General features: G+C 31.1%; 1 protein-coding gene across 1 annotated transcript; it reads right to left on the bottom strand.

The window, feature by feature from the left end:
• Window positions 1–25: 25 nt before the first annotated feature.
• LOC134709595 (squidulin-like) lies at window positions 26–18,211 on the bottom strand. The gene is made up of 5 exons (XM_063569754.1): window positions 18,116–18,211; window positions 16,255–16,285; window positions 15,532–15,675; window positions 14,695–14,943; window positions 26–227 (listed from the first exon to the last, which is right to left on the bottom strand). The coding sequence occupies exons 1-5, from the start codon at window positions 18,116–18,118 to the stop codon at window positions 196–198; spliced, it is 459 nt and encodes a 152-aa protein (XP_063425824.1). The 5' UTR covers window positions 18,119–18,211; the 3' UTR covers window positions 26–195.
• Between the last annotated feature and the right edge of the window lie 437 nt (window positions 18,212–18,648).

Here is an 18,648-nt window from a genome sequence, read left to right as displayed (position 1 = left end):
CAAATTGTTTTCGAGATATAAGCCATTGAAAGTTATTCTCTCTAGATCTTTCATACATTTAACAGTGGCACATTTTCCTTTCAAACACATTGAAAAAATAACAAGACTTTTATAAGATTTTACGGTATATATATATCAGCTGTTTATATAAAAAGAAGATTTCTCCTTAAATGCTGTCCATGTTAAGGATATATATCAGAACGTCTTATTCATCATCCTAGCAAACTCTGCAATGACAAAAAGACACAGTTTATTAAAAGTTCATACGTACTTTATAGAATTTGTCTATAAACATGAATGAATATAATATATTTGACAGCGCTTCGAAAATGCAACGTGTACAAATTGTGGTTGTAAACAGTCATTGTATCTGCAAAATACTATAATTATGTATAATATGCATACCGTTTAATATATATAAAGAACATTGTTACTATATCATGAAGTTTTATATATATGTAAAATATTTGATCAAAAGTGAAATCATAAAAATACTGAACTCCGTTAAAAACGGAAAGTCTCTAATCAAATGGCAAAATCAAAGGATAAAACAATAAAAAAAATAGCAACAGTCATATTCCTGACTTGGTACTGGCATTTTAAATATAAAAAATGGTGGCTTGAATCTGGTGGATAGCTCTAAACCTCTCACTTTTATGACAGTCGAATCAAATTCCGTTATTTTTACTACGATACGTGAACATCATAAACACAAGCGGCAAAACAGTCAAAATATGGTTACAGTAGTGATCACTGTGTAATAATCTCAAGACAAACAACCATATACAAGAAACACAAAATATGGTTACAGTAGTCATCACTGTGTAATAATCTCAAGACAAACAACCATATACAAGAAACACAAAATATGGTTACAGTAGTCATCACTGTGTAATAATCTCAAGACAAACAACCATATACAAGAAACACAAAATATGGTTACAGTAGTCATCACTGTGTAATAATCTCAAGACAAACAACCATATACAAGAAACACAAAATATGGTTACAGTAGTCATCACTGTGTAATAATCTCAAGACAAACAACCATATACAAGAAACACAAAATATGGTTACAGTAGTCATCACTGTGTAATAATCTCAAGACAAACAACCATATACAAGAAACACAAAATATGGTTACAGTAGTCATCACTGTGTAATAATCTCAAGACAAACAACCATATACAAGAAACACAAAATATGGTTACAGTAGTCATCACTGTGTAATAATCTCAAGACAAACAACCATATACAAGAAACACAAAATATGGTTACAGTAGTCATCACTGTGTAATAATCTCAAGACAAACAACCATATACAAGAAACACAAAATATGGTTACAGTAGTCATCACTGTGTAATAATCTCAAGACAAACAACCATATACAAGAAACACAAAATATGGTTACAGTAGTCATCACTGTGTAATAATCTCAAGACAAACAACCATATACAAGAAACACAAAATATGGTTACAGTAGTCATCACTGTGTAATAATCTCAAGACAAACAACCATATACAAGAAACACAAAATATGGTTACAGTAGTCATCACTGTGTAATAATCTCAAGACAAACAACCATATACAAGAAACACAAAATATGGTTACAGTAGTCATCACTGTGTAATAATCTCAAGACAAACAACCATATACAAGAAACACAAAATATGGTTACAGTAGTCATCACTGTGTAATAATCTCAAGACAAACAACCATATACAAGAAACACAAAATATGGTTACAGTAGTCATCACTGTGTAATAATCTCAAGACAAACAACCATATACAAGAAACACAAAATATGGTTACAGTAGTCATCACTGTGTAATAATCTCAAGACAAACAACCATATACAAGAAACACAAAATATGGTTACAGTAGTCATCACTGTGTAATAATCTCAAGACAAACAACCATATACAAGAAACACAAAATATGGTTACAGTAGTCATCACTGTGTAATAATCTCAAGACAAACAACCATATACAAGAAACACAAAATATGGTTACAGTAGTCATCACTGTGTAATAATCTCAAGACAAACAACCATATACAAACAGTAGTCATCACTGTGTAATAATCTCAAGACAAACAACCATATACAAGAAACACAAAATATGGTTACAGTAGTCACCACTGTGTAATAATCTCAAGACAAACAACCATATACAAGAAACACAAAATATGGTTACAGTAGTCACCACTGTGTAATAATCTCAAGACAAACAACCATATACAAGAAACACAAAATATGGTTACAGTAGTCATCACTGTGTAATAATCTCAAGACAAACAACCATATACAAGAAACACAAAATATGGTTACAGTAGTCATCACTGTGTAATAATCTCAAGACAAACAACCATATACAAGAAACACAAAATATGGTTACAGTAGTCATCACTGTGTAATAATCTCAAGACAAACAACCATATACAAGAAACACAAAATATGGTTACAGTAGTCATCACTGTGTAATAATCTCAAGACAAACAACCATATACAAGAAACACAAAATATGGTTACAGTAGTCATCACTGTGTAATAATCTCAAGACAAACAACCATATACAAGAAACACAAAATATGGTTACAGTAGTCATCACTGTGTAATAATCTCAAGACAAACAACCATATACAAGAAACACAAAATATGGTTACAGTAGTCATCACTGTGTAATAATCTCAAGACAAACAACCATATACAAGAAACACAAAATATGGTTACAGTAGTCATCACTGTGTAATAATCTCAAGACAAACAACCATATACAAGAAACACAAAATATGGTTACAGTAGTCATCACTGTGTAATAATCTCAAGACAAACAACCATATACAAGAAACACAAAATATGGTTACAGTAGTCATCACTGTGTAATAATCTCAAGACAAACAACCATATACAAGAAACACAAAATATGGTTACAGTAGTCATCACTGTGTAATAATCTCAAGACAAACAACCATATACAAGAAACACAAAATATGGTTACAGTAGTCATCACTGTGTAATAATCTCAAGACAAACAACCATATACAAGAAACACAAAATATGGTTACAGTAGTCATCACTGTGTAATAATCTCAAGACAAACAACCATATACAAGAAACACAAAATATGGTTACAGTAGTCATCACTGTGTAATAATCTCAAGACAAACAACCATATACAAGAAACACAAAATATGGTTACAGTAGTCATCACTGTGTAATAATCTCAAGACAAACAACCATATACAAGAAACACAAAATATGGTTACAGTAGTCATCACTGTGTAATAATCTCAAGACAAACAACCATATACAAACAGTAGTCATCACTGTGTAATAATCTCAAGACAAACAACCATATACAAGAAACACAAAATATGGTTACAGTAGTCATCACTGTGTAATAATCTCAAGACAAACAACCATATACAAACAGTAGTCATCACTGTGTAATAATCTCAAGACAAACAACCATATACAAGAAACACAAAATATGGTTACAGTAGTCACCACTGTGTAATAATCTCAAGACAAACAACCATATACAAGAAACACAAAATATGGTTACAGTAGTCACCACTGTGTAATAATCTCAAGACAAACAACCATATACAAGAAACACAAAATATGGTTACAGTAGTCATCACTGTGTAATAATCTCAAGACAAACAACCATATACAAGAAACACAAAATATGGTTACAGTAGTCATCACTGTGTAATAATCTCAAGACAAACAACCATATACAAGAAACACAAAATATGGTTACAGTAGTCATCACTGTGTAATAATCTCAAGACAAACAACCATATACAAGAAACACAAAATATGGTTACAGTAGTCATCACTGTGTAATAATCTCAAGACAAACAACCATATACAACAAACACAAAATATGGTTACAGTAGTCATCACTGTGTAATAATCTCAAGACAAACAACCATATACAAGAAACACAAAATATGGTTACAGTAGTCATCACTGTGTAATAATCTCAAGACAAACAACCATATACAAGAAACACAAAATATGGTTACAGTAGTCATCACTGTGTAATAATCTCAAGACAAACAACCATATACAAGAAACACAAAATATGGTTACAGTAGTCATCACTGTGTAATAATCTCAAGACAAACAACCATATACAAGAAACACAAAATATGGTTACAGTAGTCATCACTGTGTAATAATCTCAAGACAAACAACCATATACAAGAAACACAAAATATGGTTACAGTAGTCATCACTGTGTAATAATCTCAAGACAAACAACCATATACAAGAAACACAAAATATGGTTACAGTAGTCATCACTGTGTAATAATCTCAAGACAAACAACCATATACAAGAAACACAAAATATGGTTACAGTAGTCATCACTGTGTAATAATCTCAAGACAAACAACCATATACAAGAAACACAAAATATGGTTACAGTAGTCATCACTGTGTAATAATCTCAAGACAAACAACCATATACAAACAGTAGTCATCACTGTGTAATAATCTCAAGACAAACAACCATATACAAGAAACACAAAATATGGTTACAGTAGTCACCACTGTGTAATAATCTCAAGACAAACAACCATATACAAGAAACACAAAATATGGTTACAGTAGTCACCACTGTGTAATAATCTCAAGACAAACAACCATATACAAGAAACACAAAATATGGTTACAGTAGTCATCACTGTGTAATAATCTCAAGACAAACAACCATATACAAGAAACACAAAATATGGTTACAGTAGTCATCACTGTGTAATAATCTCAAGACAAACAACCATATACAAGAAACACAAAATATGGTTACAGTAGTCATCACTGTGTAATAATCTCAAGACAAACAACCATATACAAACAGTAGTCATCACTGTGTAATAATCTCAAGACAAACAACCATATACAAACAGTAGTCATCACTGTGTAATAATCTCAAGACAAACAACCATATACAAGAAACACAAAATATGGTTACAGTAGTCATCACTGTGTAATAATCTCAAGACAAACAACCATATACAAGAAACACAAAATATGGTTACAGTAGTCATCACTGTGTAATAATCTCAAGACAAACAACCATATACAAGAAACACAAAATATGGTTACAGTAGTCATCACTGTGTAATAATCTCAAGACAAACAACCATATACAAACAGTAGTCATCACTGTGTAATAATCTCAAGACAAACAACCATATACAAACAGTAGTCATCACTGTGTAATAATCTCAAGACAAACAACCATATACGAGAAACACAAAATATGGTTACAGTAGTCATCACTGTGTAATAATCTCAAGACAAACAACCATATACAAACAGTAGTCATCACTGTGTAATAATCTCAAGACAAACAACCATATACAAACAGTAGTCATCACTGTGTAATAATCTCAAGACAAACAACCATATACAAGAAACACAAAATATGGTTACAGTAGTCATCACTGTGTAATAATCTCAAGACAAACAACCATATACAAGAAACACAAAATATGGTTACAGTAGTCACCACTGTGTAATAATCTCAAGACAAACAACCATATACAAGAAACACAAAATATGGTTACAGTAGTCATCACTGTGTAATAATCTCAAGACAAACAACCATATACAAGAAACACAAAATATGGTTACAGTAGTCATCACTGTGTAATAATCTCAAGACAAACAACCATATACAAGAAACACAAAATATGGTTACAGTAGTCATCACTGTGTAATAATCTCAAGACAAACAACCATATACAAGAAACACAAAATATGGTTACAGTAGTCATCACTGTGTAATAATCTCAAGACAAACAACCATATACAAGAAACACAAAATATGGTTACAGTAGTCATCACTGTGTAATAATCTCAAGACAAACAACCATATACAAGAAACACAAAATATGGTTACAGTAGTCATCACTGTGTAATAATCTCAAGACAAACAACCATATACAAGAAACACAAAATATGGTTACAGTAGTCATCACTGTGTAATAATCTCAAGACAAACAACCATATACAAGAAACACAAAATATGGTTACAGTAGTCATCACTGTGTAATAATCTCAAGACAAACAACCATATACAAGAAACACAAAATATGGTTACAGTAGTCATCACTGTGTAATAATCTCAAGACAAACAACCATATACAAGAAACACAAAATATGGTTACAGTAGTCATCACTGTGTAATAATCTCAAGACAAACAACCATATACAAGAAACACAAAATATGGTTACAGTAGTCATCACTGTGTAATAATCTCAAGACAAACAACCATATACAAGAAACACAAAATATGGTTACAGTAGTCATCACTGTGTAATAATCTCAAGACAAACAACCATATACAAGAAACACAAAATATGGTTACAGTAGTCACCACTGTGTAATAATCTCAAGACAAACAACCATATACAAGAAACACAAAATATGGTTACAGTAGTCATCACTGTGTAATAATCTCAAGACAAACAACCATATACAAGAAACACAAAATATGGTTACAGTAGTCATCACTGTGTAATAATCTCAAGACAAACAACCATATACAAGAAACACAAAATATGGTTACAGTAGTCATCACTGTGTAATAATCTCAAGACAAACAACCATATACAAGAAACACAAAATATGGTTACAGTAGTCATCACTGTGTAATAATCTCAAGACAAACAACCATATACAAGAAACACAAAATATGGTTACAGTAGTCATCACTGTGTAATAATCTCAAGACAAACAACCATATACAAGAAACACAAAATATGGTTACAGTAGTCATCACTGTGTAATAATCTCAAGACAAACAACCATATACAAGAAACACAAAATATGGTTACAGTAGTCATCACTGTGTAATAATCTCAAGACAAACAACCATATACAAGAAACACAAAATATGGTTACAGTAGTCATCACTGTGTAATAATCTCAAGACAAACAACCATATACAAGAAACACAAAATATGGTTACAGTAGTCATCACTGTGTAATAATCTCAAGACAAACAACCATATACAAGAAACACAAAATATGGTTACAGTAGTCATCACTGTGTAATAATCTCAAGACAAACAACCATATACAAGAAACACAAAATATGGTTACAGTAGTCATCACTGTGTAATAATCTCAAGACAAACAACCATATACAAGAAACACAAAATATGGTTACAGTAGTCATCACTGTGTAATAATCTCAAGACAAACAACCATATACAAGAAACACAAAATATGGTTACAGTAGTCATCACTGTGTAATAATCTCAAGACAAACAACCATATACAAGAAACACAAAATATGGTTACAGTAGTCATCACTGTGTAATAATCTCAAGACAAACAACCATATACAAGAAACACAAAATATGGTTACAGTAGTCATCACTGTGTAATAATCTCAAGACAAACAACCATATACAAGAAACACAAAATATGGTTACAGTAGTCATCACTGTGTAATAATCTCAAGACAAACAACCATATACAAGAAACACAAAATATGGTTACAGTAGTCATCACTGTGTAATAATCTCAAGACAAACAACCATATACAAGAAACACAAAATATGGTTACAGTAGTCATCACTGTGTAATAATCTCAAGACAAACAACCATATACAAGAAACACAAAATATGGTTACAGTAGTCATCACTGTGTAATAATCTCAAGACAAACAACCATATACAAGAAACACAAAATATGGTTACAGTAGTCATCACTGTGTAATAATCTCAAGACAAACAACCATATACAAGAAACACAAAATATGGTTACAGTAGTCATCACTGTGTAATAATCTCAAGACAAACAACCATATACAAGAAACACAAAATATGGTTACAGTAGTCATCACTGTGTAATAATCTCAAGACAAACAACCATATACAAGAAACACAAAATATGGTTACAGTAGTCATCACTGTGTAATAATCTCAAGACAAACAACCATATACAAGAAACACAAAATATGGTTACAGTAGTCATCACTGTGTAATAATCTCAAGACAAACAACCATATACAAGAAACACAAAATATGGTTACAGTAGTCATCACTGTGTAATAATCTCAAGACAAACAACCATATACAAGAAACACAAAATATGGTTACAGTAGTCATCACTGTGTAATAATCTCAAGACAAACAACCATATACAAGAAACACAAAATATGGTTACAGTAGTCATCACTGTGTAATAATCTCAAGACAAACAACCATATACAAGAAACACAAAATATGGTTACAGTAGTCATCACTGTGTAATAATCTCAAGACAAACAACCATATACAAGAAACACAAAATATGGTTACAGTAGTCATCACTGTGTAATAATCTCAAGACAAACAACCATATACAAGAAACACAAAATATGGTTACAGTAGTCATCACTGTGTAATAATCTCAAGACAAACAACCATATACAAGAAACACAAAATATGGTTACAGTAGTCATCACTGTGTAATAATCTCAAGACAAACAACCATATACAAGAAACACAAAATATGGTTACAGTAGTCATCACTGTGTAATAATCTCAAGACAAACAACCATATACAAGAAACACAAAATATGGTTACAGTAGTCATCACTGTGTAATAATCTCAAGACAAACAACCATATACAAGAAACACAAAATATGGTTACAGTAGTCATCACTGTGTAATAATCTCAAGACAAACAACCATATACAAGAAACACAAAATATGGTTACAGTAGTCATCACTGTGTAATAATCTCAAGACAAACAACCATATACAAGAAACACAAAATATGGTTACAGTAGTCATCACTGTGTAATAATCTCAAGACAAACAACCATATACAAGAAACACAAAATATGGTTACAGTAGTCATCACTGTGTAATAATCTCAAGACAAACAACCATATACAAGAAACACAAAATATGGTTACAGTAGTCATCACTGTGTAATAATCTCAAGACAAACAACCATATACAAGAAACACAAAATATGGTTACAGTAGTCATCACTGTGTAATAATCTCAAGACAAACAACCATATACAAGAAACACAAAATATGGTTACAGTAGTCATCACTGTGTAATAATCTCAAGACAAACAACCATATACAAGAAACACAAAATATGGTTACAGTAGTCATCACTGTGTAATAATCTCAAGACAAACAACCATATACAAGAAACACAAAATATGGTTACAGTAGTCATCACTGTGTAATAATCTCAAGACAAACAACCATATACAAGAAACACAAAATATGGTTACAGTAGTCATCACTGTGTAATAATCTCAAGACAAACAACCATATACAAGAAACACAAAATATGGTTACAGTAGTCATCACTGTGTAATAATCTCAAGACAAACAACCATATACAAGTGATCATTGTGTAATAATCTCAAGACAAACAACCATATACAAGAAACACAAAATATGGTTACAGTAGTCATCACTGTGTAATAATCTCAAGACAAACAACCATATACAAGAAACACAAAATATGGTTACAGTAGTCATCACTGTGTAATAATCTCAAGACAAACAACCATATACAAGAAACACAAAATATGGTTACAGTAGTCATCACTGTGTAATAATCTCAAGACAAACAACCATATACAAGAAACACAAAATATGGTTACAGTAGTCATCACTGTGTAATAATCTCAAGACAAACAACCATATACAAGAAACACAAAATATGGTTACAGTAGTCATCACTGTGTAATAATCTCAAGACAAACAACCATATACAAGAAACACAAAATATGGTTACAGTAGTCATCACTGTGTAACAATCTCAAGACAAACAACCATATACAAGTGATCACTGTGTAATAATCTCAAGACAAACAACCATATACAAGTGATCACTGTGTAATAATCTCAAGACAAACAACCATATACAAGAAACACAAATATGGTTACAGTAGTCATCACTGTGTAATAATCTCAAGACAAACAACCATATACAAGAAACACAAAATATGGTTACAGTAGTCATCACTGTGTAATAATCTCAAGACAAACAACCATATACAAGAAACACAAAATATGGTTACAGTAGTCATCACTGTGTAATAATCTCAAGACAAACAACCATATACAAGAAACACAAAATATGGTTACAGTAGTCATCACTGTGTAATAATCTCAAGACAAACAACCATATACAAGAAACACAAAATATGGTTACAGTAGTCATCACTGTGTAATAATCTCAAGACAAACAACCATATACAAGAAACACAAAATATGGTTACAGTAGTCATCACTGTGTAATAATCTCAAGACAAACAACCATATACAAGAAACACAAAATATGGTTACAGTAGTCATCACTGTGTAATAATCTCAAGACAAACAACCATATACAAGAAACACAAAATATGGTTACAGTAGTCACCACTGTGTAATAATCTCAAGACAAACAACCATATACAAGAAACACAAAATATGGTTACAGTAGTCATCACTGTGTAATAATCTCAAGACAAACAACCATATACAAGAAACACAAAATATGGTTACAGTAGTCATCACTGTGTAATAATCTCAAGACAAACAACCATATACAAGAAACACAAAATATGGTTACAGTAGTCATCACTGTGTAATAATCTCAAGACAAACAACCATATACAAGACAGTAGTCATCACTGTGTAATAATCTCAAGACAAACAACCATATACAAGAAACACAAAATATGGTTACAGTAGTCACCACTGTGTAATAATCTCAAGACAAACAACCATATACAAGAAACACAAAATATGGTTACAGTAGTCATCACTGTGTAATAATCTCAAGACAAACAACCATATACAAGAAACACAAAATATGGTTACAGTAGTCATCACTGTGTAATAATCTCAAGACAAACAACCATATACAAGAAACACAAAATATGGTTACAGTAGTCATCACTGTGTAATAATCTCAAGACAAACAACCATATACAAGAAACACAAAATATGGTTACAGTAGTCATCGCTGTGTAATAATCTCAAGACAAACAACCATATACAAGAAACACAAAATATGGTTACAGTAGTCATCACTGTGTAATAATCTCAAGACAAACAACCATATACAAGACAGTAGTCATCACTGTGTAATAATCTCAAGACAAACAACCATATACAAGAAACACAAAATATGGTTACAGTAGTCACCACTGTGTAATAATCTCAAGACAAACAACCATATACAAGAAACACAAAATATGGTTACAGTAGTCATCACTGTGTAATAATCTCAAGACAAACAACCATATACAAGAAACACAAAATATGGTTACAGTAGTCATCACTGTGTAATAATCTCAAGACAAACAACCATATACAAGAAACACAAAATATGGTTACAGTAGTCATCACTGTGTAATAATCTCAAGACAAACAACCATATACAAGAAACACAAAATATGGTTACAGTAGTCATCACTGTGTAATAATCTCAAGACAAACAACCATATACAAGAAACACAAAATATGGTTACAGTAGTCATCACTGTGTAATAATCTCAAGACAAACAACCATATACAAGAAACACAAAATATGGTTACAGTAGTCATCACTGTGTAATAATCTCAAGACAAACAACCATATACAAGAAACACAAAATATGGTTACAGTAGTCATCACTGTGTAATAATCTCAAGACAAACAACCATATACAAGAAACACAAAATATGGTTACAGTAGTCATCACTGTGTAATAATCTCAAGACAAACAACCATATACAAGAAACACAAAATATGGTTACAGTAGTCATCACTGTGTAATAATCTCAAGACAAACAACCATATACAAGAAACACAAAATATGGTTACAGTAGTCATCACTGTGTAATAATCTCAAGACAAACAACCATATACAAGAAACACAAAATATGGTTACAGTAGTCATCACTGTGTAATAATCTCAAGACAAACAACCATATACAAGAAACACAAAATATGGTTACAGTAGTCATCACTGTGTAATAATCTCAAGACAAACAACCATATACAAGAAACACAAAATATGGTTACAGTAGTCATCACTGTGTAATAATCTCAAGACAAACAACCATATACAAGAAACACAAAATATGGTTACAGTAGTCATCACTGTGTAATAATCTCAAGACAAACAACCATATACAAGAAACACAAAATATGGTTACAGTAGTCATCACTGTGTAATAATCTCAAGACAAACAACCATATACAAGAAACACAAAATATGGTTACAGTAGTCATCACTGTGTAATAATCTCAAGACAAACAACCATATACAAGAAACACAAAATATGGTTACAGTAGTCATCACTGTGTAATAATCTCAAGACAAACAACCATATACAAGAAACACAAAATATGGTTACAGTAGTCATCACTGTGTAATAATCTCAAGACAAACAACCATATACAAGAAACACAAAATATGGTTACAGTAGTCATCACTGTGTAATAATCTCAAGACAAACAACCATATACAAGAAACACAAAATATGGTTACAGTAGTCATCACTGTGTAATAATCTCAAGACAAACAACCATATACAAGAAACACAAAATATGGTTACAGTAGTCATCACTGTGTAATAATCTCAAGACAAACAACCATATACAAGAAACACAAAATATGGTTACAGTAGTCATCACTGTGTAATAATCTCAAGACAAACAACCATATACAAGAAACACAAAATATGGTTACAGTAGTCATCACTGTGTAATAATCTCAAGACAAACAACCATATACAAGAAACACAAAATATGGTTACAGTAGTCATCACTGTGTAATAATCTCAAGACAAACAACCATATACAAACAGTAGTCATCACTGTGTAATAATCTCAAGACAAACAACCATATACAAGAAACACAAAATATGGTTACAGTAGTCACCACTGTGTAATAATCTCAAGACAAACAACCATATACAAGAAACACAAAATATGGTTACAGTAGTCATCACTGTGTAATAATCTCAAGACAAACAACCATATACAAGAAACACAAAATATGGTTACAGTAGTCATCACTGTGTAATAATCTCAAGACAAACAACCATATACAAGAAACACAAAATATGGTTACAGTAGTCATCACTGTGTAATAATCTCAAGACAAACAACCATATACAAGAAACACAAAATATGGTTACAGTAGTCATCACTGTGTAATAATCTCAAGACAAACAACCATATACAAGAAACACAAAATATGGTTACAGTAGTCATCACTGTGTAATAATCTCAAGACAAACAACCATATACAAGAAACACAAAATATGGTTACAGTAGTCATCACTGTGTAATAATCTCAAGACAAACAACCATATACAAGAAACACAAAATATGGTTACAGTAGTCATCACTGTGTAATAATCTCAAGACAAACAACCATATACAAGAAACACAAAATATGGTTACAGTAGTCATCACTGTGTAATAATCTCAAGACAAACAACCATATACAAGAAACACAAAATATGGTTACAGTAGTCATCACTGTGTAATAATCTCAAGACAAACAACCATATACAAGAAACACAAAATATGGTTACAGTAGTCATCACTGTGTAATAATCTCAAGACAAACAACCATATACAAGAAACACAAAATATGGTTACAGTAGTCATCACTGTGTAATAATCTCAAGACAAACAACCATATACAAACAGTAGTCATCACTGTGTAATAATCTCAAGACAAACAACCATATACAAGAAACACAAAATATGGTTACAGTAGTCATCACTGTGTAATAATCTCAAGACAAACAACCATATACAAGAAACACAAAATATGGTTACAGTAGTCATCACTGTGTAATAATCTCAAGACAAACAACCATATACAAGAAACACAAAAAGCATCAATCAAATTCAAAAACACATTCCTTGCGTCGCGTGTTGGGCGTCATAAAATGCAAACCGCCAAGATAACGTTAACTGACGTTGATTTATGTTATAGATAATGCCGTACTTCAAAAAAATTCAAAGTTTGAATGAAGAAAGGATTTTTTCCCCATATATTTCTTCAGTATGAATTTTGTTTTAATATTTGTAATTTTCATTTTTATAACAGTTTTATACCTTCATATTAAAGTAGGCCGTGATGAGTTTGACTAATCATGTTAACTATGATCTATGAAATAGTAAACTGAAGTAGATCCATTATGAACATTTTTGTCAGTTTTAGCGTTTTTCTTAGTATACCTTTAAACAAAATCTTCCATGTGTTGTCTTCGGGAAATATTAAAAACAGACATTACACGAAAAGTGTTAATGTCTAAAGTACATCACAAATATTTTGATTTCTAGAGCACAAACGCATGTCTACCAGGCTGTGCTTACTCTTTTGATCTCACTCTGTTTGGAGTTCAAACGAATCTGATTGTTCTTAATCCTATATATAGATATAGGAAGATGTGGTGTGAGTGCCAATGAGACAACTCTCCTTCCAAATAACATTTGTTTGTAAATTACAACTGATCATCGGTAATACAATAAAATTAACGGTACCAATTTTCTTGCACCAGATGCGCATTTCGACAATACATGTCTCTTCAGTGATGCTCGTGGCCAAAATATTTGAAATCCAAAGCTTATATAAAAGATGAAGAGCTATAATCCAAAAGGTCCAAACTGATCATCGGTAACCTACTTTAAATTATAAAATGTTTTACCTGTATAATCTACTTTACCATTAAAATCGACATCAGCCTCTTTTATCATTTCTCTAAAATCTGCCTCTGACAATTTGTCATCTCCCAGCGTCATTACTGTTTTAAGCTCGTGTAGGTCTATATAACCATCGCCATTTAGGTCGAACATTGAGAAAGCTTCTCGTGTTTCTTGTTCTTCATTTCGTAATGGATCATAAAAATGTTTAGCGTAGTACTCCAAAAACTGATTAAACTGAACTTCTCCATAGCCTACAATATGGACATGGAGTTTTTTGTTTTATAGAACTATAATTCTTATGGTATACGATGCTAGTTAGAGTTCATTGCGGACGTTCGATTTGTGATGCTGAAATTTTGTATCTTTTTTTATTTATTTATTTTCTTCCTTACCAGTTTCGTCTTTTTTTTAGCATATCCTTAAATAATCAATCTTTCAAAATTCAAAAGTCAATTTGATATCTATGAATGAACAGTTGCCATGTGAATATACACGAAGCTTCATACAAGATTTTATCAGTTATACCAGAACAATTCAAAATGAGATAAAACTCTTTTACAATAATCGTCTGATTTATTTTCCCTGGATGTACGTTCATTAGAAACGCTCAACGTCGAATATAAGAAAGTCACAGATATTCAATTGTTTGAACAAATTATTTGAAATCATTTCGTCCGGATGGAAAATTTTCACACGAGGTTGAGCAATTATTTAAGGTAGTAAATCGTTCAGGATATAATCTATATAACTCTGTATTATGTAAATAATATTAATTAAGCTGATAGCAAGTTAACAAAAGTTAACAAATGAGCTTTAATTGCAAAAATGAAATTACAAACCATCAGTGTCAATTGCTTTAAACATTTCCTCTAGTTCTTTTTCTGTCGGATTACAACCTGTATTCCTAACAACTTTAGCAATTTCCTCTCTCGAGAGTGCACCGGATTTATCTGCATCGAATAATTCAAACGTATTTCTGATATCTAGAAAATAAGGATTGGTCAATGAAATAGATTAAAATCATAGACACATGTATTTTTATTCTAATTCTTATATCATGGTCGTGACTACTAGACTATTCCTTTAGCATTTATATTAAATCATTTTGCAAAAGAAAAAACCCAACTTCGTCCAGTTGCAATATTGTAAAGGTTGGTGTATTTCTACTATCTACTAATATGTCAAAAGTAGACGTTTTAAATGTATGAAATAAATGAATGTAAATTAAGTCAAATTCAGACGATGATAATTGATTATGAATGGCAAAATAATCTGAAGTCTACTATGTCGATGAAAAGAGCTCTTGCCGTTTTGATACGATATTCTTCATTTTGAAAGGGAAAACTGGGACGAAAGATACCAAACTGATAAATTGAAAATAAACTGACAACGCCATGGTAAAAAATAAAAAGACAAACAGTCAAATAGCAGAACACAAGACACAACATAGCCTATCAAACAATCAACCAACTAGATTTGTCAAAATTGTAAGATGTTAACTTCAATATTTCTTTACAAAAAATAAAGATGGTTGAATGATTTTTTGAAATGATACACTTTACCTTCTCGTTCATGCTCTGGCAGTTTAGACGCCTAAAATAAAAAGAAGAATGATTCAAAGAACGTACACCATTTGATTCAATCCGTTCTGGTCGTTTTACACAATTATGAGTTTAACAACGATATTGAAAGAGTGATGAATGTAAGATAATAATCCATTTTGTCCAGAACTCTTCTTTTTATTCAATTCTTCGCCGTAATATTTTCTATACAAAACTTGCAGCAATGTTGACTCCCCACCCCAAACTTTTTGATTATTTGATTTAAGTCTATTTTATCCTACATCGATCTTTTGATGTCGTCCCTAAATCAAACGTAAAGATCATCAAAGAGGTATTGCAAATGCATTTATAAATTTGCACTGAAGTTAATTTTGATACATTTTGAAAAAATAAAATGCTTTTGCAACAAGCTTTTTATTATGGTTCGCAATAGCCAGGAAAGAAAAGAAAGCATTTGTAAATTCTCGCAACAAAAACAAAAAGGCTATAGAAACTTCTAGTCTAATGCATCGGTCTTTGAAAAGTTTGTTTTATAATATGATAATTTTGACAGCTCAAAAGGGAATATATATTAATGATATTAAAAAGTAAAATCACAAAAATACTGAACTCAGAGGAAAATCAATTTGGAAAGTCCATAATCACATGGCAAAATCAAAAATCAAAACGCATCAAAAACGAATGGACAAGAACTGTCATATTCCTGACTTGGTACAGGCATTTTCAAATGTAGAAAATTGTGGATTAAACCTGGTTCTATAGCGCTAACCCTCTCACTTTAATAACAGTCTCATCAAATTCCGTTACATTTACATGATGCGTTAAATAAACAGTCACAATCAATAAAATAGTCAAAATATGGGAACATCAGTCATCATCGTATAACAATTTAACAGGACACAACAACATCTACTATCTACGAACACATGGATTGATTTGAGTGTCTGACGTCAGAAAAATTATATACAACATAAACTATATGTTGTATAATTATATACAACATAAACTATATGTTGTATAATTATATACAACATAAACTATATGTTGTATATTTTTTTGTTTACATTAGTCAAATACATTTTTATAAACATTAAGCATTTTCTAATTTTCTATATGTTTTTAAAAGTAACATTAAATGCTTTTACTAAAAGAAACACATCTTATAATGCCAAACACAATTAATAAAAGACGAAGGAATAAAAACAAACAGTCACACAAAACACATCAGAATACTGATCATTGACTAACAGGAATCCCAACCTTAAAAACAAGCACGTCGGTAAGTTAAGTAACCATTTGAATACAATCGGTCTGTTGAAATACCACCCAAACTACGAATATCTTTTAGATCAAAAAGTCAGGCGTCTTTTAAACGTATACCCTGTATTTGTTGTTGTTCAAATCATAGCAAATGTTTCTACATATTTCTACATCTTTTACATCGATTTTAGATATATAGCACTGAACTTTCATGATACTGTTAGATGCAGAAAAGCGCTCAAGACGTATCAAGTTGTGTATCTTAATATCATTTCTGGTTTATAAATTCTCAAATCAAATGAACGAAAGTTTCAAATGAAACTTGTAACTTTTCCAACTGCGATATATAAAGAATGAATACTAATTTCAATTCTTATAAATTTTCTCACAAATTTCATTTTTTTTTTTAATTCCAATCACATTGACATAAATTAAATCATATAAAATGTCTTTCAACTGTTATCATGTAAGTGTTTATAGTTAGATAATGTAATTCAATGTTTAAGTTACCAATCAAAGTATCCAATGGTTAACGGCACATGGCAACACATTAGTATGTACAAAATCAGGAAAAAAGTTAAATCAAGAAATAATTCCTTACCATATGTAGTGACTTATTGTAAATAATTTAAGAATAACCAATCACAATTTTTAGATATAATTAATTGTTTTGATTTCGGATTTTAAACAAATAAAAGGTTAGTGTGTATATCGTCATTCGTAAGGTTCACTACATTTCAGAAACATATGCTATTGTTATGAAAACAAGTATTCAAATAAAAAATGAACGAAAGACTAGAAGCGTATTCAACCGATTGTGTTACACGGGTCTTTTACTATATCAAATTGATCAGTGATGTGCAAAAAATAGAAATTGTTAAACTCCCTTTGTCTTTAAGTAAAACAATGAAGAAAATATAATCGATAATTTGGATAATTCAATTTCATACCGGTAGGTTAAATCTTTGAGATGGCATTAAGTATATGCGAGAAAGGCAGCGACAAAAAACGTAAGCCCAAAGTAGTTATACAACATAATGGTGAAAAATAAAGTCAGGTGTATGGGAAAGTCGAAAGTCTTTACTTTTCCCCTTTCCTTGTTTATTTGACTGCTCTCCGAATATGACTTAAAGT

The sequence above is a fragment of the Mytilus trossulus genome, chromosome 3, assembly GCF_036588685.1.
Source record: "Mytilus trossulus isolate FHL-02 chromosome 3, PNRI_Mtr1.1.1.hap1, whole genome shotgun sequence".
In the NCBI taxonomy this organism is placed as follows: Eukaryota; Metazoa; Mollusca; class Bivalvia; order Mytilida; family Mytilidae; genus Mytilus; species Mytilus trossulus.
The sequence above is the reverse complement of the archived record's forward strand: the minus strand, read 5'-3'. Positions and strand labels throughout refer to the sequence as shown.

Excerpts from the sequence above, each read along its gene's own strand:
- LOC134709595 (XM_063569754.1), bottom strand. Across the intron at positions 15,676-16,254 it reads GCCAGAGCATGAACGAGAAG|ATATCAGAAATACGTTTGAA; the intron begins GTAAAGTGTATC and ends CTTATTTTCTAG. Across the intron at positions 14,944-15,531 it reads TAAAGCAATTGACACTGATG|GCTATGGAGAAGTTCAGTTT; the intron begins GTTTGTAATTTC and ends TCCATATTGTAG.